At 33.7% G+C, this 24,437-nt stretch overlaps 1 protein-coding gene across 5 annotated transcripts in view; it reads left to right on the forward strand.

Moving 5' to 3' along the window:
• The window catches only part of Epha7 (EPH receptor A7), a 140,804-nt gene extending 117,061 nt beyond the window's left edge, over positions 1–23,743 (forward strand). For 2 of the 5 annotated variants that reach the window (XM_051198056.1, XM_051198060.1), the window contains exons 7-17: positions 2,241–2,424; positions 6,762–6,870; positions 7,673–7,728; positions 11,805–11,930; positions 12,848–13,033; positions 13,629–13,690; positions 14,839–15,048; positions 15,719–15,868; positions 20,562–20,755; positions 21,756–21,911; positions 23,237–23,743. In XM_051198056.1, coding sequence (XP_051054013.1) covers positions 2,241–2,424; positions 6,762–6,870; positions 7,673–7,728; positions 11,805–11,930; positions 12,848–13,033; positions 13,629–13,690; positions 14,839–15,048; positions 15,719–15,868; positions 20,562–20,755; positions 21,756–21,911; positions 23,237–23,351 — 1,548 coding nt within the window. In that variant the 3' untranslated portion in view covers positions 23,352–23,743. The remainder of the gene's footprint in view (positions 1–2,240; positions 2,425–6,761; positions 6,871–7,672; positions 7,729–11,804; positions 11,931–12,847; positions 13,034–13,628; positions 13,691–14,838; positions 15,049–15,718; positions 15,869–20,561; positions 20,756–21,755; positions 21,912–23,236) is intronic. The other 3 variants (XM_051198059.1, XM_051198057.1, XM_051198058.1) reach the window with 3 other exon arrangements.
• The last annotated feature ends 694 nt before the right edge of the window (positions 23,744–24,437 follow it).

Here is a 24,437-nt window from a genome sequence, read left to right on the forward strand (position 1 = left end):
ATTTATGTGTGTAATGAATGACACTTTAATTTAGGGTTTTCCTAGGATTGATGTCTTCAAATGCTGTTACCATAGCTAATGATATTTTGTATGTTTATAATGTCTTCCAACACTAAATTGGAAAGTTGTTATTTCATTCTTTTATATTCTCTCTGAAAGTTATAGCATATGTACAAGATTATTACATCCCATGCTGTTCCTTCTATAGAAAGTTGTGTCTAAAACTCGTGTCCTACTCCTGTTCTCTTCTTAGAATGACCAGGTGTTTATATGAAATATCTGTCTATACAAATATGTTCCTTAGTGACTTATTTAGAGAGGACATAAAAACATAAAGCCTATTCACAATTCTCTGAGTTCCACCACACTTAAAGGCATCACTCAAAATATAAAACACAGAACCTACCACTATTAGGTATCATAATGCTAATTGGAATAAATGATCCTTTATCAATTTGACTGAGTTAGATGAATGCTCCAGAACAGAACTACTTCACTATGTAGACATGATTATGAAATAAAGTCCTAAGATTTTGGCAAAATTTGAGTTCACTTTGACTTCACTGAAATGCATGCAATTCATTGGCATTGTTCCTCTACCCCCAGTGAGGAAAAACAAAGAAAGTTTAAAATAAGTGTCAATGTTCATTCGAAATAGTTTGGTTTATGATTTTCATTCTGATTTACTTTCTTCTTGGCCTCAGCTGCATTTTTATGCTTTAGCTTTGTACCAAAAAAATACATTTCTTTTCCCATCCAGTGTGCTTAAAGAGTATCATTGTTTTTAGCGCTGGTTTTTAATATCTTTCTCGCTGTAATCCTTAATTGTTATGGACCTTCTAGAAATTGGCATATCTTAAAGTCAATAAAGCGCATTTTACAGTACAAAATGGCAGTGTTCCTCACAGGGAATCTACAATCTTTTGCAAATCTTCACTCAGAAATAAGTGCATTCAAATTGCTGGGCTTTATTTGCATGACAGAAACAGAATGTATTTACAGCCAGCAATGTGTAAAATAGGCAGTTGTTGGAATGTAGTACTGGAGTGTGGTGTGCGAAATGAAGGCATGCGGCCCATGTTTGTTGCTCACCTCCTGTGAGCTCTTTCTTGTTCTTCTTCTCAGACTGTACTTCAACTGTCTTTCATTTCATATACAATACCCACCATCATTTTTATAAACTGGTTTATGCTGATGGCCATCATGAATCAACTCCGTGATGTGAGTCCAAGTGTTTATTTCCACTTTTCGAAGTATCAGTGTCAAGGTTAATAAATCAAGGTGATATTTTAGATTTCAGTAAACAATTTTGACATTGGTACTTACAGAAGGAATCAAAAACTACCCCAAAATTTATAGTTAAACAACTATAACTTTTTCAACTAATCTTCATAAGTGGGTTAAGAAAGTCACTACACGAAAATTAGGTGTTATGCTTTTAAATATTATTTTGATGAATTTTTAGGTGTCTGAAGTTTCATATTTAATTAAATTTTAAGCTTATCCAACATATATGTAAAATGTCACACATATATATACATATATACATACATAATATCTCGATAATGTGCTTAACACTTACAAGATATTACAAAATAGAAAAAAATATAAGCTGATATAATGACTTTTGCAAGCCTTGTTGTTTACATTTGGAAAAGTGGGTAAAATAGTTAAATTTAAAATAATGTCAAACCATAGCTGTAATTCACATATTTTACTCTCAGAATGAAAAGCTGTAATTAAAACATTCTGATAAGTACTATTCTGTGGATATAATTTTCTTCCTTTATACTGAGCATCACTCTTGTGTCACTATGGTTGTAATGTTTAGCTGAATTTCTTGATTTAATAGCACGCTTCATTGTTGGCATATGGATTTTGTTTGCTAAATGTCACTCAGAAAAGAGTTTGAAATACTACATAGTTATATGAAGTCCTCTACTAAAGCAGACATTGACCAGATGTAATTGTATTTTACTCAATAGAGAAACATGTCCAAAAATTTGTAGCCACTGTGCACTGTCCCAAAACAGCAAAAGCCCAAACACTGTGATCATTTTAATGAAATTATTCCTTTTAAAATGTATGAAGCAAAGACATGCTTTCATGGCACATTATCTTAGAAACACTCAGTACAGAAGGTACACTGTAGGCTCATTTAAACAAAAGCAATGCAGTAAATCAAAACCAATTACCAGAATCACCTGTCAAATCAATTTTCCTTATAAATATCATTGCAGGATCAAAGAGAAAGGACCTACTCAACGCTGAAAACCAAGTCCACCTCGGCCTCCATTAATAATCTGAAACCAGGAACAGTGTATGTTTTTCAGATCCGGGCTTTCACTGCTGCAGGGTATGGAAATTACAGCCCCCGGCTTGATGTTGCCACTCTAGAGGAAGCTGCAGGTAAAATGTTTGAAGGTAATTACCATCTTTGGTTCAGATTCTTCACTTTGTAACTGTTACTTGGGTTTTTGTTTTGGTTTAGTATTTTGCATTGAGGTTGATAATTTTGCATTAAAAATATCTACAAATGAAAATACATGAACGTAAGTGTGCTCATTCTAAAGGTCATTCAGGAAAATAATTATTAAATATTCTCTTTATATAACAGTATCTAACCCGTATGATATCAATTAGTCTTTTAAATGTATGGTATATTTATTTATTGAAAGTGAATTCAGAAACACGTAGGTGTTGTTTAGTTTGGTGTTGACACAAGCTGTTTTAGTAGGCCTCAGAGTGTTCTACTAGAATTATTTTTATCAAATAGCTTCCTTTACAGTAAAGGCCCAAAATGATGGCTAGGTGGACAACAGTATGCTAGTTGTGATTTTGAGTTAATCATAGCTTCATGCCTCTAGCAATAGTCTAAAACACTGAAGGCTCCGAAGGATCTCAAAACGTGTGCTTTTCTTTTTTTCTCTTCTGTTATGAATTATTTCAGTTATACTAGAGAATACTAAATATATATGAAATATAAATGAATACCCTGAAACCTCCCACTCAACATGAAAATAGAACATAATCAATAAGTTTTGAGCCATTTAACAAATGTTTGTATTTCACAATGTAAAATAAATTTGTAGTTAAAATATATGACTATGCTGCATATAATATGTAAACAGTTACATCTTGAGATTTGTGTTTCCCCTCACACTGTGCTCAGAGCACCATAAGTACAGTTGCTGGCCATTCTCCAGCTGGCTCAAGACCTCAGTGTATTTCCACATTTCTAGTATTGAATTCCTCCTGATGCTTAGACAGAAAATTTACCCAATGGCTTTTTTCTTTTGTCCTTTGTCATCCTAGTATTCCTATAAAATTTTAAACAAGTGAAGAAAAATTCATGATATTACTTTCTTTCTTCACTTTTGAAAAAGCTTTTAAAGTAATGAGGCTTTGATCAGAATTATTTTGACCGGAAAAAACATTATAGTTCTTTTAATGATAGACTAAACTGATAAATTGTCTTTTCAATAACCAAGGCTTGGTAAATTTGTTAGCTAAATTCTTCTTTCAAAATATCACATTTTAAAATGAACAACAAAAAATATATATCAAATTCATATGAAGAATCAATCAATTGTGTAGAATTGTACATGTTATAAGGATCAGTGAAAAAGTTGCCACAATGTGGTGTCATGGAATAAATGTACTTTATTTTCATCTGTATCATTAACTATGGAATATATAATAACAAAATTAGAGTATCTGTGAGGAAGTCCTAAGAAATCTTAGAGCACCTGGAGTAGATGTTTCAACCCTGAAACAAAAAAAGTGGTTCAATATTGAACTATACTGCCATAGTTACCAACTGGTGACATTTTTTCAACATCATCTTATATATTTCAATGCAATGAGACACTTCAAGGTTTGTTATTTCTTCTTTAGCTTTGAAAACTTTGAAAATTAATCTCTATGCCTTCCTGACTTTGTAATTTGGGACAAACTATCTATTTATTGAAGTTGAATAGTCATAAGTATTTTCATTATTTCAAAGGGAAGTAGTGAAGACTTCAAAATTAAGGTGAAGAGTCAGATCACATGAAATTAATGTTAAAATGGCTTTTGTATTAGAAACAATATGGTAATTTTTATCATTAGGATATATTCTTCCATTAAGAAGTAAAATGAATGAATTATTCATATGTTTTTAAAAATTACTTTCAGCCATTGACTTGCAATTCTTACTGTAGTGTATGTAGCATAGAAATCACTCAACAAATATAAAAAGACTAGACCACACAACATGGGCTTTGTTATCATGACAAATCAGTGCTCAGAGATAGGTGTTAGAATTCTCACCTTGTGATATCAATGTGTGTGATTCTGGGTGCATTCATCTCTCCCTAAGTCTTGGGATAGTAACACCAAAATTAAGTTTATACACTCCAAGTATTGTGGATACTGCATAGTTTGAAAAGTTTCTAAATGTCTTATTATTTAGCTAAACTATTCTTAAGAATTTTTTCTCAGAAACATCTGTTCCTCTTAAGAATATTGAGGAAGCCTCAATATTTTAACATAAGTTAAAACAAAGCATACTTGTCTCACTTAATTTAGCCATTAGTGTGATGTCACTAGGTCATGAAGCTTCTAGAACTCTTGATAATGCATTAATAAGCAAAGGAAACTGTAAAGAGTGAACAATATGTTTGTAATATAAGAAAATAATATTGGTCTTGAGATTCTTTATAAATCTCTTGAGGACCTTCAGGGATGCCTAGACTAGTCCCTTTGAGATCAGCTGACTCAATCTCTGTGCTTCTCTCAGAACTATGTACACAACAGAAGTGTCCTAGACATTCTAAGTGCCCTCCATCTAAGCTTAGTGGAAAGGTATATTAAGTTCATGATTTATGCCCATATGGTTAACTATGGTAGAATTTAAGATGAAGTATTACCACCCAAGAAATGTTGATGTATTGTACTCAGAAGCAAGACTGGAGGGAACATTCTCCCTGGAAGAGGTCACTTAGGCATTCTTCAAACAGAATTTAGCAGTCTATCCAATATCACAAACATACCCACTTCCCCTTCTGCTTAGTCAACCTATTGATTTAGAAAGTTTTCTAAAGTGGTCTTTAGATTATTGCCTCAATCGTTAATTCTTCCATGGACGTAGATGAAAATATTAATAATATAGGCCTACTATTGAAAGGTTAAAGTTCACCATTAAGTTAACACATACAAATAAACCTTCATGAATGTTGCTTCACCTTTCAGTTGAGCTCAGTGTTTCCACTGGAGCATTTGCTTCTGAAGCTAAGGGAAGAACTGAGCCTTAGACAAGCAGAGAACTTACCCCTTGGGATGCTGAATACAAAGCATTTCTACACTTGAGTGTGTAATTGTTTCCTTCCTCATGAGAATTACTCTATTTTGTATCTTCTCTGTATATGTAAAAAGCCACGAAGAAAGACAAATAACTACATAAATAAATAAAAAAAGGAAATAAGTAAACTAAAAAGTCATTTTCTTAGTTGTGTTTCTAGTCAACTGTAACTCAGAATTTAACACTTATAGGTTATTTACCTTAAAAAAAAAATTTCCTTTGTTTAGTTCTCTCTGGAGGTAGATCACCTGGTGACAAATTAAGGAGAGTGTGTAGTGCATGCATTAAGAAACTACCTGGCTAGATATCTTTATAGTTTTCCTGTTTAAAACAGGAGCTATTCCTTTAGTATTTGTTACAGAAGTAAGGGTACATTGTCAAAGGGATACAATATGGGTATATTTGACAAGGTTCCATTAGGTTTAGAAGTGAGTACTGCTGGCTGAGTCAAAGCACTTCTGGAAAGATCAAAATTTATACTCTAGTGACCCAGTCCCTTGCCACCAACAAGAAAGAGTAATATTTTCCATTGTGCATCGTATTGAAGACTATGGTTGTTGATTGTTTTAGAAGTAGCTAAACTATATTGATTTGATTTTGTATATCACACATTTGTAACTGAGTAATTTTGAGGTGTAAATTTTCATTATATACCATGTCTATTGATTGTATCTATCCATTTATCTATGCTGATAATGAAATTACCCAAAGAGGAGATATAAAAACTGGTACAGAGATGGAAGTGATAAGCTCATGTTTCTTGAAACATCTATGTAGCATGAGTTCTACTTGGTCTTAATAATAAAAATCCAGAGTCAGATATTAGGTGGTGAAAGTTGAAAGATCAGAGAAGCAGAGCAGCCAGCCACTAGAATTTCTTACATCTATGAAATCCTCAGACTGAAAAAGGCTGAGCTGCTATCTCCTCCTACCTTATATTCTACTCTATGCCCAGCCATAACACTATCTGTCTATACAGAACTCCAGACCTCTATGGCTAACTAGTGTGTAGCTCTGCCCTTTGGTCTTATTTGTTAGAGTAAGAACTAGATATCACCACACATCTTAAATCACAAGCTACTTTAGAGGACATGACTCATAGAGTTATCCATGTAGATAGTGTAAAGAAGGTTTTATTATTGACCTTAGGGGAATTATTAGTATGGAAAAGTAAGACTGTAATTCAGTAACTGTAAGACATTTTTAAACTAGTTGGAAAAGTTTGACTTTCATAAATATACCATCTCCTGTCTAATCTTGCCACTTTCTTAAAATGCACAAAGAAATAATAATCGATACTGTTAATTAAAATGAATTTATTTGAAATTAGAATTAAAGTAAATGATCTGAATTGTTTCATTCAGCCTCTCATGTTCCTCTTAAAAGTGAATGGTTCTGAGCCTCTGTCCTCTGTTTATAGCGACAGCAGTCTCCAGTGAACAGAATCCTGTTATCATAATTGCTGTGGTGGCAGTAGCAGGGACCATCATCTTGGTGTTCATGGTGTTCGGTTTCATCATTGGAAGAAGGTAGAGCATTGAGTTCTTGTAGGCTTTTTGTTTGTTTGTTTTCTATTTGGTTTTTCAAAACAGGGTATCACTGAATAGCCTTGGGGGGGTCCTGGATCCACTCAGTAGACCATGCTGGCCTTGAACCTAGAGATCTGCCTGCTTCTGCCACCCAGTTACTGGCATTTCAGACTTGTGACACCAATACCTGACTTAAGTTCTTCAAGTATTAGGCAAAAAAAAAAAAAAAAGAAAATGTTGATTTTCCAACGATCAATTATATACTCATCTATTAGAATGTTATTAGAAAATATGATCATTTGTGTTTGGGTATACAATATTAGTGCATTGTTTTTGTTCTTCCCAAATCAAAGCACAATTTGAATTTGACCACTGCCTTCAGTTTAAGGTGGATGAGTACTATAATTAATTTTACGTGAATGTGTGATGGTTACCTTCAGTTACTTTTTATAAGTAAATGCAGAAGAACCTAAAGGAGATGTTAACTCTTTTAGCTGGATTTTTCAATATTTGTGAAAACCATTTATATATAAAGGCAAAGGCAAATACCATTTGATAAATCTAGCCCACAAAAATTTCCTGTCTTCTGGTCTTATACAGAGACTCCATTTCCTGTGCATTGATCATGTGCATTGATATATTATTACCAAGTTGTTCATAACTGTGGGCAAAGTATATTTGTATTTGTTTATACCTCTAGCCAGCATGTTGCTACATAGCATTGTTCCTGATGCTGCATGTTAATCCATGAAGCAAGATCATTGAGTAAACTTGCCATAAATTTACTCTCCCTTCCCCCAAGGCACTGTGGTTACAGCAAGGCTGACCAAGAAGGGGATGAAGAACTCTACTTTCATTGTAAGTGTTTGGCTTTTCTTTCTTGTAATATATTCCCAATTTGAACAAAAATCTGATTGTTTCTATTGGCATGAGTGAATCCCTAATGCATCATGCTAAAAATTCTGTAATGCTCTCAAAAATACAAATCAATTCAGAAATGTTGCATGACTTTCAGAATATTGAGCTACTTTCACGTCACAGGTTTTGCCTTTAGCAAACCCTGCCCATCTGTTTTCATCACTACAGTAATGAGTCATTAAATGCAGCCCATCACATTTTCTAGTTAGGATTGTCTTGTTAAGGCAAGATGGCCCCTTTTTCCCACCCAGTGAGTGATGCTCCTAAAAATCACAAAACTCAGGAGACTAATTGCCAGTGAGAGATACTTCCTGAGAAATAAAGAGCATAATGTCAGTCTCCATACTCTATTGCTTTTCCAGGAATGTGAGCAGCTTGGTACTTAAAAGCTCACGTTAGAAGTCAATTCTGAAGGAGGCCTATCAATCCAAAGAAGATAGGGAAAAAAAAAAAAAAGAAATCTGTTGCTAAATGAATGGCAAATGGAAATAAGGGCTTTGATAATAAATGTTAATACATTTTATAAATGAAATAAAAGCCCAAGTATCAAACTATTTCAGTTCTACAATTAATGGCATTCTTAACCAAGCAAATTACTCCTAGTTTTAAGCCATGGAGATAAAGAAACCAACTATTTTTATTCTCTTTTTAAATTACTATACCTTTAATGACATCTTTAATACATAGATAAACTTCCTTAAAATGATATAATAGTTACTTATTGCATAATTGGCCATATTCTTCTTATAGTATCTAAGAAGATACTACAATGTATCTATTCTAAAGTTTTAAGAGTGTCCAAATAGCATTCAGGAATTTCCAACCATTTTAGAATGCCCTCATAATCCTTAATAAAAACATTGCATAAGCTGAAATGTGTGCATCAAATTGAAAATACTTGATTAAATTTCGCTCCTTTGCATTTGTTGAAGCAATAGTCACTTTCACTTTAATTACTTTTAAAGAGGTCCTTTTACATAACAGTGATCCAAATAGAATGTGAGGCTCTGTGGAATTCTCACACAGAAGCCAGAGAGGCATGTTTGCCACAAATACTAAAGTAAAAGAAGAGATAACTTGAAGCTGAAGCTTCAAGTACTCCTGATTTATCAAACCCTTCCTAGGCTTTGTGATGTCCCAGACCTTTTGCTATATAATTGTATATGTATTCTCTTTAAGTTTTCATCACAGGCCATATCCAGTTCAAACATTACATGCCTTGAGTACACCTGCCTCTGTGTCATTCTGTTTTCTCACTTTTGACCTTTGACTAATTTGCTAGTGAGGTCCTATAAAAGCATTATTAATGAGAATCCTATAGCCAGTTTATAGGTAGAAGACAGAGAAAGTACAGGGTATTTTTTCCCTCCTTTGTGACAGGAAAAAAAAAAAAAAAGAAAGAAAGAAAGAAAGAAAGAAAAAGAAATAACATACTGGTGCAGTTACTTAATATCATCCTACCATCAATATGTCACTTTTCTGTCATTAAACAGATTTATCTAATACATTCTCAAATTATCAAATATGTACTAGTTCGTTGGCTTTTAACTTCAAGCATGATGCAGAATTTAAATGGAAATAAAAACCAAACTTGTTTTATAGATTTATGTTTAATTGTCATCATTCACTTTCAGTATTTTGAAACCATTCACCTTTTGAAACCATTCACCTTTTTCATGTTTTACATCCAGTTTTTAATCAGAAGCATTCAGAATTGAATATCTTACTTGTTTATGTAGACAAGATGAACTTGCTGCCTATAAACAGTTTCCATCTCTCTAGCAAAATTATCTGAGTGGTCTTGAAATATTTAACATTCATGAGAAATGCAAATGAGGTATCAAAACTCATGCACACAAACATACACACATACAAGCATGGGCTCTTAGATTGGACAAAGCAGTAGACTAGAGTATTTAGAAATAATGTCAATATTTCCTTTAATTTAAAGCATACGCTTTTAGATGAATAATGAAAAAGTAAACTGTGCTTAACTGCTCTGTCCTATTGAAGCCTGTGTATTTTTGACATCCTTTTTCCTTCAGTATCCTGTCATTCAGTTTGAACCAGGCAGTGCTCTTATCCTACTTTATGGCTTAAAAGACCTAGATATTTACACGCAAGTGTCCTTTTATTCCCCCAGTACATGGGCAGTCTTCACAGGTGCAAAGACACCAGATTTGATTTTACAGGAATTTGGAAGCAACCATTTAACTGGCCCTGAATTTAGCAGGATATCCAATCAATGATAGCTGGTTCCCTGGGCTCTCTAGAGCCCCAAGTCACAAATTTTCAGATATAAATACAATGGAAAAGTTTAGTGAAGCAATTCCAATTTACATTTTGTTTCCTCCTACCGCTTCTTCTAACAATCCAAGCTGGGTAGTATTTCATGTTTTTATGCCAAAACAGCTTTGGCCTGTCAAAATGTTTTATGACAGCTTGAATAAAGAACCATCAGAGACCCGTTTGAGATGCAGAAGGCTACTTCCAATCTAGTTTCCTTATCAAAAACAAAACATGAAAGAAAGAGAGAAAGAATAAAAAGGGACAAGATGGCTCTTTCTCCAACTGCCTGACAACCTAGGAGGTTAACCTATTGTTTTCTTCCCTTCTCTCTCTCTTTCCCCTCTTCCCTGTACTCTTCTTTTTTCTCTTTCTATCCCCTCTCTCTCTTTTCTTCTTGTGTTTTTTTTTTCATGTTCAGCTTTAGTAACAAATGAGCATCTGTCAGTTTTATAAACTGCAACAATAATTGTTTAAGACAATCAATTTTGGATAAACAATCAACTACAGCAGAATAAATCAAGATTTTTAAATCCCAGTTTTCCTTTATACATTCCGCTTATTTTGTTGTTATATGTTCCTTTTCTAAATCTGATCTTGATTTAATGTTATGACATAAGCACAGTTAGGCTGCAGTGTAATATATAAAGACATTGTTCTGAGAGTAGTAAGATTCAATGGAAAGATTGTTTGGTGGATTTGTTAAAAATAATAAAGACGTTTTAAGGATATAGTGTAATTTTCTTCATTGCATTAATATTACCAAATATGCCTACCTATCTTTGTCTTGAATCAAATGAGTAGATTTGGAATACTTTATTGTAATTGAATTTGATATAAAGTTGACTTAGCATTATCTGTTACCTGCATGCTTCTGGGTACATTGAAAGATTTTTAACTTTTAAGATGATACTATGTTGTTTGAATTTTGACTACCTTTTGTGAGGCATACTGGCTACCTCCTCCTATTATTAGCTAAGATCTTCCAAAGCCTTATAATGAAAAGTTCATATACATCATTTCTCTTTCAAATCACTGTCATACTTGGTAACAGATCCCAGGAATATTGTAAATTTTCTAATTTACTCTGCACTTTGTATATCCAGCCTCTATTACCCTCAAGGTGAATATTAAACTATGTCTTTTGAATATTTCTCTTTGATTTTGTGATAGCAGTCCCTCGTATCTTGTACTAATTTTATGTATATGTCAACAGTGGTTGGTCTTTAAAAATAAATCAAAGAATACATAAGATGTCTAAATGTTTTTAATATTGCTGTCAGTATAGTGGTCTACCTGTAAATGAAATGTCTTATTTCCCTGGTGTATTAATTTGATGGATTGACTGATTGATAGGTTTATCATTGTGTTTCCAAGTCCATTCCAACCCTCTGTGTGGCTTGAAGTAGGATATGATGACTCTGAGTTTAATGAAACCTCCGGCCCGATAGGAGAGGCACATCAGAAATTTCGGTGGATGTCTTTTGTTGATTTACTGGAAAAGCGATTCAGTTAGTAACCTATGACTTGGATCCTATGCTACCTATAGAAGCTTGCAGATAATACCTAGACGCCAGCAGACTGGAGTAGTCTGTTAAAACTGCTGTGAATGAGGTGATGTGGAAGCAAGGTCACTGTTCCAAGGAGCACTCTGCATAATGACAGTCCTGGGCTGACTGCACAATAAGTGCTTTGCTTCATCACAGTCATGCTTTCTTACATCATTACAGTTAAATTTCCAGGCACCAAAACCTACATTGACCCTGAAACCTATGAGGACCCAAATAGAGCTGTCCATCAATTCGCCAAGGAGCTAGATGCCTCCTGTATTAAAATTGAGCGTGTGATTGGTGCAGGTAAGGCTGTTGTAGCTTCCTTATTCAGCTGTTCTATTTAGCCAAGATCGAAAGTCATATATCATAATGACAGCCAAATAATTATACTTCAAGTATAGAACTCTTGCATTTACCTGAATGATTGGAAGCAACAGGGCTATGCTTGTTTATGAAATCTTAAAAAAGAAATGGGAGGGAGCATCTAGTACAGAATGTGAATGAATATATGTGATTTCAACAGGGTTCTTAAAATGCTGTGCTATTAGCTACTTCATAGTCATTCCTGCTGTTTGACAAGAATAGCTTGGAATTTTAAACATCAGAATTTTCTTGTATCTTGATGAAATGTGCATTCCTATCTTTAAACTGCCCTTTCTTCTCTTTTATTTCTAACAATTAACTATTGTACCATTTACGTTTATGTAGAAAATTGTATATAATTGAATTAAATGGAACACTATAAAATTTATTATTTTAGCTCAAAGTGCTCATATATAGGAAGTGTAATCTGTATAAATTCTATTACTTAAAAATCTCAAATACATACTGTTCCTTAGACTTTAAAAAGAATAACAATGTTTGCAATTTGGTAATGTGCCCAGTGCTTTAGAGAGTAGATATTTCACAGGTCTAAACATTGACTCTCAAATATTGTTTACTAGTTAGCTGACAAGTGATAGGCAAGTAATAGATGCTTAGTGAGGCTTAACTAGAATTAACAAAAGCATGTCTCCAATTTTAATTTTGTTTTACCCATTTCATAAACTGCTTCATTGCATATGGGAAATAAAAGTTTCCCATCCATTTGAATGCATTTATTTACACTTAGAAAAAAATGCTTGATTAATTAAAACTTATTTTAAAATTTTAATTCATTTTCTTTGAAAACATTAATGATTTCTGCCATTAAAACATGTCTGCTTGTTCTTTTACTTCAGGAGAATTTGGAGAAGTTTGCAGTGGTCGTTTGAAACTTCCAGGGAAAAGAGATGTTGCAGTGGCCATAAAAACCCTAAAAGTTGGTTATACAGAAAAACAAAGAAGGGACTTTTTATGCGAAGCAAGCATTATGGGGCAGTTTGACCACCCAAATGTTGTCCATTTGGAAGGAGTTGTTACAAGAGGTAGACACCAGTGATATGCTTCCCTTATTAACTAGGATGTGCTGGAAATTAGTAACATTGCACATATAATTAAATATCAACTTGCAAACACATTGCACTTCTAACTGATTTTTATTGATGTGTAACTAATAAAAAAACAATTATTTTTGCTGCCTTGCTGAATATAATCAAGCAAAACATGGGATTAAATTTGAAGAATGAATCTCAGGTCTAGGATGACTGATTAATGTTTGAATTTCTCTTCAAAAGTCAAAAAAGTGGTGTAGCTCCGCTACATTTTATGTACAGTTTCACTTTTTTGTTTATTTTATTATTGCTGCTCACAAGCTATAAATAAAAAGGCAAGGTGTGCCTGTGGCTTAGTGCAATTATGACCGCTTCCTCATTGCATGTCTGCCCTGGCTTAATCCTGTGATTAGAAATCACCCTTCTTACCTCCTTCAGCTTCTCTAAAGAGGGCATGGGTTAGTTTTTGTTTGTTTGTTTGTTTGTTTTGTTTTGTTTTGGAGGGGGAGTTTGAAAGAATGAGTAATTCTCAAGTGTATATTACAGAATGTGAAATACCAATTTCTCCTTTTCTTTATTTTATTATTAGGAAAGCCTGTCATGATTGTGATTGAGTTCATGGAAAATGGAGCCCTGGATGCATTTCTCAGGGTGAGTGCCCACATCAGTCTCCCTGCATGTAGGCATGTCCCTGAGAGGGGCTCAAGTTGGTGTACTTTGTCTCACAGTGCAATGTGTAATGTGTAAACATATGAAATCAGAAAATTATCTTTGACAAATCATAGTTCTAGACTGGGTTAAATTAGAATGTTTAATAAAATGACTTATTAATATTGTTACTTGAACTATAGAGGATATGTTTCTATGAATCCTTAATTATGAACAAGCATAGTTCAGCTGTAGTTAGCTTGTCTATTCAGAACATGGACATGCTATCATTTTCAAAATGGAAAGAGAAAATGGCTAGACTGAGGATTCTTAGATTTTCTTCATTATGGGATTTATAATGACACATTTAACTCACCGTTATAAACAAGGAGAGGAAATCGAGGGATCCTAATTGTCAAGTCACTACGATAAGTACAGGATCCAGTTTTCTGAAGTAACATCCAGGAAATCCACATTTTCAAACCCATGTCCTCCATGTAGCATGTCTGTTTCTTTTTAGAACTGGATGGTGGCCAGTTTGGTTTGAATGTCTCTCCACACTGTAGGCTAATACACTGTTGTACAGTAGTTGTTGACAGTTGTGTGGCTACCACAAACACAACCAAAGTAATGAAAGAGGGCCAAAAAAGCCACTGTTGATCATTTTTTCCTAATTCCTCAATATTTTAAATCACAATTTGACCCATTGTCTTTTCTACTATTTGAGAATAAGCCATACATGTGCCTTCCTTTTTCTGTGGGCTCTTAGATTGTTTATTTATGTACATGTTTTGGCATGTAGGAAACACTTATGCATCAGATTTTATTTTTTGGAAATTCTATTTCCTACCTCACCTGAAATTTTAGCATATATAGAGGTGAATATTTAAAATAGCCTGTTATCATCAGTTATTAAGAAAATAGCAAATGTATATAAATAACTAGATATTACCACAAATCTATAAAATCGTTGACTATCATCTCAACCAATATGTGCTATTTTACCCACTAATTATCTATATTGCACAGATAATTAGCTAACACTTCCTGTTATATAATAATAAATTACAAGCATGCATACATTTTTTTGTTGGCCATTTTATCACCTTTAAAGTACCACTAAGTGGACCTTTTATTTTATCTTCCTGCAGAAACATGATGGGCAATTTACAGTAATTCAGTTAGTAGGAATGCTGAGAGGAATTGCCGCCGGGATGAGATATTTGGCTGATATGGGATATGTTCACAGGGACCTTGCAGCTCGCAACATTCTTGTCAACAGCAATCTTGTTTGTAAAGTGTCAGACTTTGGCCTGTCCCGGGTCATAGAGGATGATCCTGAAGCTGTCTACACAACTACTGTAAGAAAACACCTATTATTGTACTTCTAATACCTAAGATATTCCACACAAGCAAGAAGGGATTAATATAAAACTAAATGCCAGGGTACATGCAAATTGACCTCAGCTGTTTTTTTAAATTTGAGTACATTGGTATTGTTATTACAATCTCCACATAAAACCAGAAAGTAATGATAGCAATACATTTTATGCTACTGTTTCAGTGCACTAGACTTGTACTATGTAAATACTATACAGTAAAATTCAACACTATGTAGTTACTAGTTTATTATCACAACAGTAAATAAATCATATTTTAAAAAATTCTGAAAGAATATGCTAACTAGTAACTTTTATGATATCAGACAAACAAGAAGGCTTATGGGAAAATTTACTTAAATATCACATTTTTCACTCCACTTTACTGGCAACGTAGTCTAATTTATCATTCATTCATTCTTGTGGTGACACCACACAAGATCCATTAAGTGCAGTTGCCTTTGAAATGGACACCTAATGAGAGCCTAATAGAAAGATTGGTGACTTTGAGTACAGAGAGGTTCAAAGTTTGCAGACCCAGGCTGCTGGCCTATCAACTCATGTAGAAACACTTAACATAAGTGATGGTGTGCCCATAAAGGATACATAAGCTACTGTGCATATTTAAAATGTCAACATCTTTTTATAACAGGGTGGAAAAATTCCAGTAAGGTGGACTGCACCTGAAGCCATTCAATACCGGAAGTTCACCTCAGCCAGTGATGTGTGGAGCTATGGGATTGTCATGTGGGAAGTAATGTCTTACGGAGAGCGACCCTACTGGGACATGTCAAATCAAGATGTAGGTGATTCATTGTACAGACAAGGCACACATTCATATCCACTTCTAGTGTGACATAGTTGATGGCTCATGTCTATAAATATATATCTATAAATTTATACATGTCTACAAATTTATAAAAATATAGTTTCTTAGTATCCCATCATTCTTAATATTAATGATAATAATTATCATTAATTTGATATTCTCATGGTTTTGTTTTTTGTTTAGAATTATTGCTTTCTCATTTTTAAAGTTTAATTTTATTGGAACAAGGGGATACTATGATATTTCCTTTTTAGTGATGATAATGGTACAAAGGAAAGTTCTTAAAGAGTTGGGTAAAAAATACTGTTGCAGAACAGGAATATCTTAACTTCCATTTAGAAAGAGAATGCCACTAACAAATGAAGTAGACTGTCTCTCTTAAGATATAGACATAGGCAGGATTAGAAATAAGCTACAGCTAAAATTCAGGTATTTTCTTAAATCAGTATCTTGTCACCTATAAGAAGTTACTGTGGTTTGTAAAGTCACATGCTGTCGTCCCTTGGGGCCCTTTTTGATACTTTAGATCTCTGCATTAACTGAAAGATGTATGCCTAGGAAGAGGGAGGTTTTTAATCATTTATAGTGTTTGGTATTTTGAATTGAGTACTAAATTTTCCCTGTTTTTGTTTTGTTTTGTTCAAAGAGTTTCAGAGACAAAAATCTAAATTATTCTTCCTTTTGGCAGGGGCAGAGTTGCTAATATTTGACAGGTTTCAGTGTCAAAGATTTCATGGACTGTCAAAATGTGGCGAACAAATCCTTGGGGCAGAGAAAGGGAATTTTTACGTCCCCAGATACTCCATAGAATCTCATCTCTTTTGACACCTTCCTTTCATACTTGTTTCAAGCTTAAAAGGATTGACAGGAATGTAACATGACTTAAACTCAAAGTTTACTTAACTTGTAAAAATAACAAAAGTGGTTGAGAAGGAAAAAAGTTTAATTTTACGTTTAGAAATTACGTGTTTGTTTTTCTTTAAAATAAATAATACAAATAAAGAATTATTAAAACAAATATTATTTTATCGGCCAAATAACACGATAGCTCAAGTGAGGCTTAGTTTTAGCATCAGTGTTTAGCACCAGCACTTTAACTTTTCCATCTTGAATGACTGAATTCAATTTGGTCATGGGTTTTTATAGTACAAAAGATTATCTACATACTGAGTTTACAAAGAGAAACTTGTATTAATATTGTTATTAGAGCATTCTTTGTTTCATAGTTAAGCACTGGTGTATTATGTAAGCAATTATGCTTCATAATCAGTGTTAAAACTGAGATAAAATTTATTTTTTTTTCAAGAGGAAAGGTTCTCTTCTGGAGTTTGATCAAATGTTTTAGCCAATGAGTAGATCTGTTGGATTCTCTGCTGCATGAGAGGTTTCTCTGTGTACAGGAATAGATTGCATTTCCAGAGATAGTTGCTCTAATGAGATTTTATCATGCATTCAAGTGTCTTATCGTTGAATTATATCCACAACCCTCTGAATAGATTTATTAAGTGAACCGACTCACTTTGTATTATTTAAAATTATCAGATATGCATCTGTGAGGTTATTTTAGAAGGGCCATGAATTTCAAAGGCACCATAAAAAACAAGATGGAAATTTACATTTATATTCCTAGGCAAATCTACAAAAATCTAGGCTGAATAAAATATGAAATGAAGTATCAGTACTCATAATAAGGGAATAGAAATGGGCTGAGTGGTAAAGGAGTCAGTGGTTCTGGTAGTTGTTCGATACTTGCCTTCACTCTGAACAGAGAAGAAAACAAGAATACAAGACAAGAAAATAGGTATATACATAGCCAAATATGGTCAAACAGCTTGTCACTTCATAAGCATTTGAATAACCATTTTTTTATTTTCAGATACCTATAACTTTTTGGAATTTCAATGCAGTGGGAGCAGTTTAACATTTGTTAATGAAATCAAAAGCTTAAACTTTCCAATTATATTTCCAACTTTCATTTTTCAGAGAAGTATGTAGACATTTATCTGTTTCGTTTTATGGCTTTCAAAGAAAAATCATTATGTGTTCACAAGTGATATAAGGAGAATTTACAAAGTTTGAAAACATTTCTTGGCCCTCATAGAAGCTGTTTTCTTGATTGAACTTATTGATTGATTGAACTTATTCTTGATTTTTCAAAATGAAAAATTTATTTTCAGCTGATGAAATTTTAATAGAACTATATAGTTCTTTTTCTTTTAATAATACTCAAGATAGTGTTTTGTTGATGTTGTTTTTACTTTAATCAAAACATAAAGCAGATAAGCTATCCATTTCACTGGAGGTAGTTATAAGTGTGACTTAAAAAGAGTAAACTTTGATAAAGGTGATTTCTTAAATACATCTATTAAAAATTAATTTAAAGATACACAGAGATGCCTCAGACAGCTAGAGCTCTTGATACTCTTGCAGAAGATGCAGGTTCAGTTCCCTACAAGCACATAGAGCAACTCCAAGATTCTGATACGCTCTTCTTGCCCCCACAGATAAATGTTGTGCACACGCATACATGTAGACACATGTCCATACACATATAGTAAAAATGTAAGAGCTTTGAAATATAATACTCATATGCCTAAATTTACTTTGGTTGGAGCAATTTATGAACCTTCGACTTACACATGTTTTAGTGTGCTATTTATAAAAAAGAACAGATATATTGTGGACAAGTGGCCCTAAAAATGTCGAGGTTATTAACATCTATTAAAGTCAGTTCTTTGTTTGACTATATCTGCCTTTATTTATTTATTTGTTTATTTATTTATTAATTAAAATCAAGGTCAGTTTTGTGAGGTTTCCTTTCCAAAAATTAATTTTTCTTACATTTTACATTTTATTTTGGGAATTGTAAAATATTTCCAACATTTATCCCTTTCTTTTTTTCCCTCCAAACCCTTCTATATACATCTCTACACTCTCTTTCAAATACATGGACACGTTTTGTTTGTTTTGTTTTCCAAGACAGGGTTTTCTGTATGGCCTCTTTTTTTTTTTTTTTTTTAAATCAGTTGACATTAAATGCAAATACTTATATGCACATATGTTCCTAAATACTTGGACATACATTTTCAGGGCTGGCACTTTAACACTAGACAACCAATTGGTGTGCTCTTCCCTAGGAAATGTCACTCTTTCATAGATTGCCTATAGTACTTTGTGTAGACTCATGGGCTTTTGCCCATCTATTATGGCATGTTCGTTGGTGTCATACTTGTTCAGTTTATGTTATAGTAATTACATTGGTGAAACTTTATGAGTGTGTGTGGGGTTGTCTACTGACATTATTAAGAGAAACAATCTCAGAGCAGTCCTCCTCACAGAGGACTGCCTGGTTATCTGTCTCTGGCAATTTTTCTTACCCCTCTTCCACATGTTATCTGAGCCTGAGGTATAGGTGTATTTTGTAGATGTATCCTTTGTGACTAGTCTGTACAACTCTGCATTTTGATTGGTTGTAGCTTTATATAGTGATCTCTGTCTGTTGCAAAAATATGTTGTTATTGTAGGATAAATTACAATCACTAATTTGCCAAATGAGCCTAATCCCTAAGAACAATCTATGAACATTTGTCTTTAAACCCTCTGATTTCTCTTATTAAATTTTTAATACTATCATGTTAGCTAGGGTCAAGGATTTGTATTTCTCCTTGAGTAATATTGTTATTTTTTAAAGCCCTTGTTGGTATTGCTTACTTTCCCACTATCTTCCCCATTTTATCGAGATTAATAACATCTTTAGATTTTTAAGATCATTTTTCTTCTCATATAACTAAGAATATTGGTAATATGAAACTGAAGCTCTCTAATGTCTTACAGAAATGTTTTTGCAAAACCATTTTATGTTTTTAATTAATATTCAAACTCAATGCAATAATTCTCCCTGGATGTTAATTCTACGTAAGTTGTGGTTAAAAAAAAAAATTTAAAACAGTACTATGATTCATTAAGCCTTAACTAAAAACTCTTCTCAGTTTTCTACTATAAAGCTTTTTCTATGCTTGTTGCTTTGCACTTTCTACTGTAAGGTAGGTGAATTTGGAGGAAAGAATGAATCCAGCCACCTTTTACGAACCAGAACAAACTGTGTCCAGGAAATGCTTGCCTCACATTACCAAGGACAGTAACTATCACAATTGTTAACAGAATAGTATGTTTGATAGTATGTTCTGACACTGCACATTCACATAGTATGATCTCTTGTTCTAAAATATCATCTGCATTCAAGAGGTAAAAATTCTTCAACTTACTCAATAACTCAATTGCCTTTTCCACTTTCATTATCTTTTACATCTATGCACATGTGTATTCTTGCAACTATATTTGGCATAGAGAGCTCCATAATATGTCCCCTTTTGAAAACCTCTGGGGTGGCATTAAAAATATTTCCGTCTCTTGCACCTTGTGTGAACTTAATTGCTGTTCCCTGTTGCCGAATTAACTAGGAAAATGTCATCATATCTTGTACCTCATGGACCCCATAATAACATGCTTAATATATTCATGAATGTTTTGGAAAGAGAATAGCAAATTTTTGTAAGCAATATGTCTCCCTCTTATCTGGATAAATTATTTTGCCTTCTAAGCAGTTCATTTCATTGTAATTGAAGCTCTGTTGGTGATATTTTTTTAATGTCTTTTTGGCTATTAGGTCATAAAAGCAATAGAAGAAGGTTATCGTTTACCAGCACCCATGGACTGCCCAGCTGGTCTTCACCAGCTAATGCTGGATTGTTGGCAGAAAGAACGGGCAGAAAGGCCAAAGTTTGAGCAGATAGTCGGAATTCTAGATAAAATGATTCGAAACCCAAGTAGTCTGAAAACACCTCTGGGAACTTGTAGTAGGTAAGAAATCTCTAGTGAGATGGAACTGAATGAAATAAAAGTTCCACATAAACCATTTGCCTCCTCAATTTCACTCCAAAAGCAAACTGAGGACTGTGTCCAACCATAAATCCTTACTAAAATGTTATGTTCACAAAACATTATTAGCCTTTTCTTTTTCAGATAGTTTACCTTAACTCATATTTAAGGAAATCTATTCATTGTTATTGGACTTCCCTTTTCTAAGAACTTATGATAACACCAGATGTTGTTCTCAGAAAATCTGTATTGCCAGGATTTGTGACCAGGCCTGGGTGCATGATTACAGGCCTGCGTTGTTATCTAGCTTTTATCATGTGTTTCCAGCTTTGGCATATTCTTACATTCTAGTTTATCATTTTGCTTTGTTTTTTGATAAATTGCTTCAATAGAACTAAAGAGTATAAAAAGTAACTCAGATATGCCATGCTAGACACCAATTATGAACAAGTCTCTGCACTCCTAGCACAGGGTACTGCGGGCCATTGTCAGCTTCAGCTGCAGGCAAGCTTGCTGCTGTGGGCTGCGCTTGCAGGGGTCTGTCTGTTACCGCCCTGGGACTCCCAGCATGTCATCAAAACAGAAAATTTTGAATGTTCCCAATAGCACCCCGGTGGCCTGGGTAAGTTAGGATGCAGCCGGATATACTTCCTTTACTCTCAGCTACTTATAAAAAAGCCAGTGAACAAATATGACTCTCCCAAGCATCTTCACCCATGTAGTGTTTATGAGCATGTGGCAGACATGGCCCAGTGAGCACACTTATAATTAAATGTTAAACTCGGGTATTGTCATTTCGGGATAACTTATTTGGTTTTGGTTATCATATAGACAAATGAAAACATCTCACTTATCTCCTGTATCCACCCTCCTTTGTGTGTGTGTGTGTGTGTGTGTGTGTGTGTGTGTGTGTGTGTGTGTGTTTGTGTACCAAACATCCTTTCTTTGGTAATTTCTGAGAGTAATTTCTGTTCTTACCTAGGCCCATAAGCCCTCTTCTGGATCAGAGTACTCCTGACTTCACTGCCTTTTGTTCAGTTGGAGAATGGCTACAAGCTATTAAGATGGAAAGGTATAAGGATAACTTCACCGCAGCAGGTTATAACTCACTTGAGTCAGTGGCCAGGATGACTATTGAGTAAGTTCTAACTTGTTAAATTATATTTAAGAATTGATTAGGTATAATCCACAATTCATATGCTAGGTTATTCTCTTTATAGTAAAGGGCTGTAGATTATAGGAAAAGGCATTTCTTTTAAAAATTCTTATATGTCAATAGTACTTTAAAATAAATTCTTTTTTAAACAGCATACTGTGTCATGAAATCAGTAGTCACATATTAATTTTGTAAATGATAAAGGTAAAGGTCAGAAAATTTAAATATTTTTTTATGGTGACTCAACAGGAGTTTGAGATATAATTTGTCACCATGCCAGCATTCTGGGCCCTGCACAGTGGGGCTCTTTCCTTATTAAGCACTCTACCATTCAGTTTCATATTCACTGGGGAGTATTTCTGCAATCAGCCTTAAAATTACTATGAACCTAAAGTCAAAAGAACTGAGTTTTTTGTTCTAGTTTGTCACTGATTAAATGGTCTTTGGGGCTCTCCTGGAGACCTCTCTGCCTAGCAATCAAATGCTCTTTCTGTAAACCTCATGCATGTGACATGCATGTGAACGTAAGCATACACACACTATCCATCCCATTTTCTTTGAACTTCTATATGGATAAAGCTGACATGTTTACACACATGGATTTCCAAAGTAATCTTTATTTCTGTAAATCTGTACTTTTGTAAATCTGTCCTACAATACAATAATAATGTATCATTTGTAATGTTTCAACTTGTAAATATCTAAGCTCAATGTTTCTAGGTATTAGGAAAGACAAAAGAATAGAAATAGTTATAATTAACTTACTGCACATCTAAACTGTGACTGTAACATTGTACATATATGCAACAGTTTTGTTCTTACTGTTGAATGGAAAGAAAGAAATTGCACAGCTAGGGATACATGCTCAGAATTTTTTACACAGCCTACTGTACATTTCTGTGTAACAGTGATTCCTGTGTTTTATACAAGGTTCCAGCAAATATTTCCATTGCCAAAACATCCCATTCTTTCCAGTTAAATAATTTAAAGCATTCAGCATTTCAGGTAACATTTGATTACCTTTTAAATTGTTGATAACATTTCAAGGTTGAAACAATTTTTATGTAAAATTTCAGATTAGTTAAAAAGCAATAGTGTGGTAAATTACAAGATAGACTTTTAATACAATTTTTCACAGGAATAGTCCAAACAGGTCAGCATACGATCTTTGGAGTAGGATTACAGTACCCAAGAATATTCGTATCTCTTAGCCTAAAGTTTACAGAAAACTTTATTGATAGTTGAACACTTAGGCCATTACCGGTTCTTTATAATATGTCTAATAAGCATGCACTTGTCTTTTTCAGTGATGTGATGAGTTTAGGGATCACACTGGTTGGCCATCAAAAGAAGATCATGAGCAGCATCCAGACTATGCGAGCGCAAATGCTGCATTTACACGGAACAGGCATCCAAGTGTGACATGTAGTTCTCCCTCATATGGGGTTTATGACTGCAGGAGAACAGCTCTGGCCTTCAGTATATGCATAGAATGCTGCTAGAAGACAGTTGATATACTGAGTCCTTCCTACAATAAAGAGAAGATTTTAGAAGCACCTACAGACTTGAACTCCTAAGTGCCACCACCAGAATATTAAAAGGAAAAAAAAAAAAAAGAAAAAAAAAGGGAATTTAGGATCCACCACTGGTGGCTAGGAACACAGCAGTGACAATAAACAAAGTACTACCTGAAAAACATCCCAACACCTTGAGCTCTCGAACCTCCTTTTTATCTAATAGACTTTTTAAAATGTACATAAAGAATTTAAGAAAGAATATATTTGTCAAATAAAATCATGATCTTATTGTTAATATCAATGAAATATTTTCCTTAAATATGTGATTTCAGGCTATTATTTTCCAGAACCATGTGTGTTTATTCTGCGTAAAGACTTTGTTTTGGAAAGTTATTTGTAGCTTTGGACCTTTTTAGTGTTAAATTTATGACATGTTACTACACTGGTACCTTTGAAAGAATCTCAAACTTAAAAGCAAAACTACGCACATAGTTGAGGATATGACTCTGTCATTCATGGCTTTGGTATCCTTGCTGTGTCATTTCATTCTGTTTAACCAGTGATGTTTTGATTTTGTTTGCTGATTGGTAGGTAGTTCAGAATTTCAAATTGCCAAGAGCTCTGATATTTTTTACAGGACTTTTTTTTTTTTTTTTTAATCAGACAACATATTAACTTTTCAATGAAAAAAAAAAAGCAATAATGATCCATAAATACTATAAGGCACTTTTAACAGATTGTTTATAGAGTGATTTACTAGACAGAATTTAATGAAAATATCAAATTTTAGGTTTATGTGTATATGATAAAATTACCATCTGCAGAAGCTGGTAAAAACAAGTCTGCAGGCAAGAATTCTCCAGCCTTAGTGAAATTCCGGTCTGAGCACACCAAGAATTTTCAGTCTTGTGGCATTAAGAAATTTAGGAGAAATAGTTGACTTATATTTTGTATTCTTTCTTGTTGAATGCAGTCCAAATACAAAAGTCAA

This window comes from Phodopus roborovskii, unplaced genomic scaffold (genome assembly GCF_943737965.1).
Source record: "Phodopus roborovskii unplaced genomic scaffold, PHOROB, whole genome shotgun sequence".
Taxonomy (NCBI): domain Eukaryota; kingdom Metazoa; phylum Chordata; class Mammalia; order Rodentia; family Cricetidae; genus Phodopus; species Phodopus roborovskii.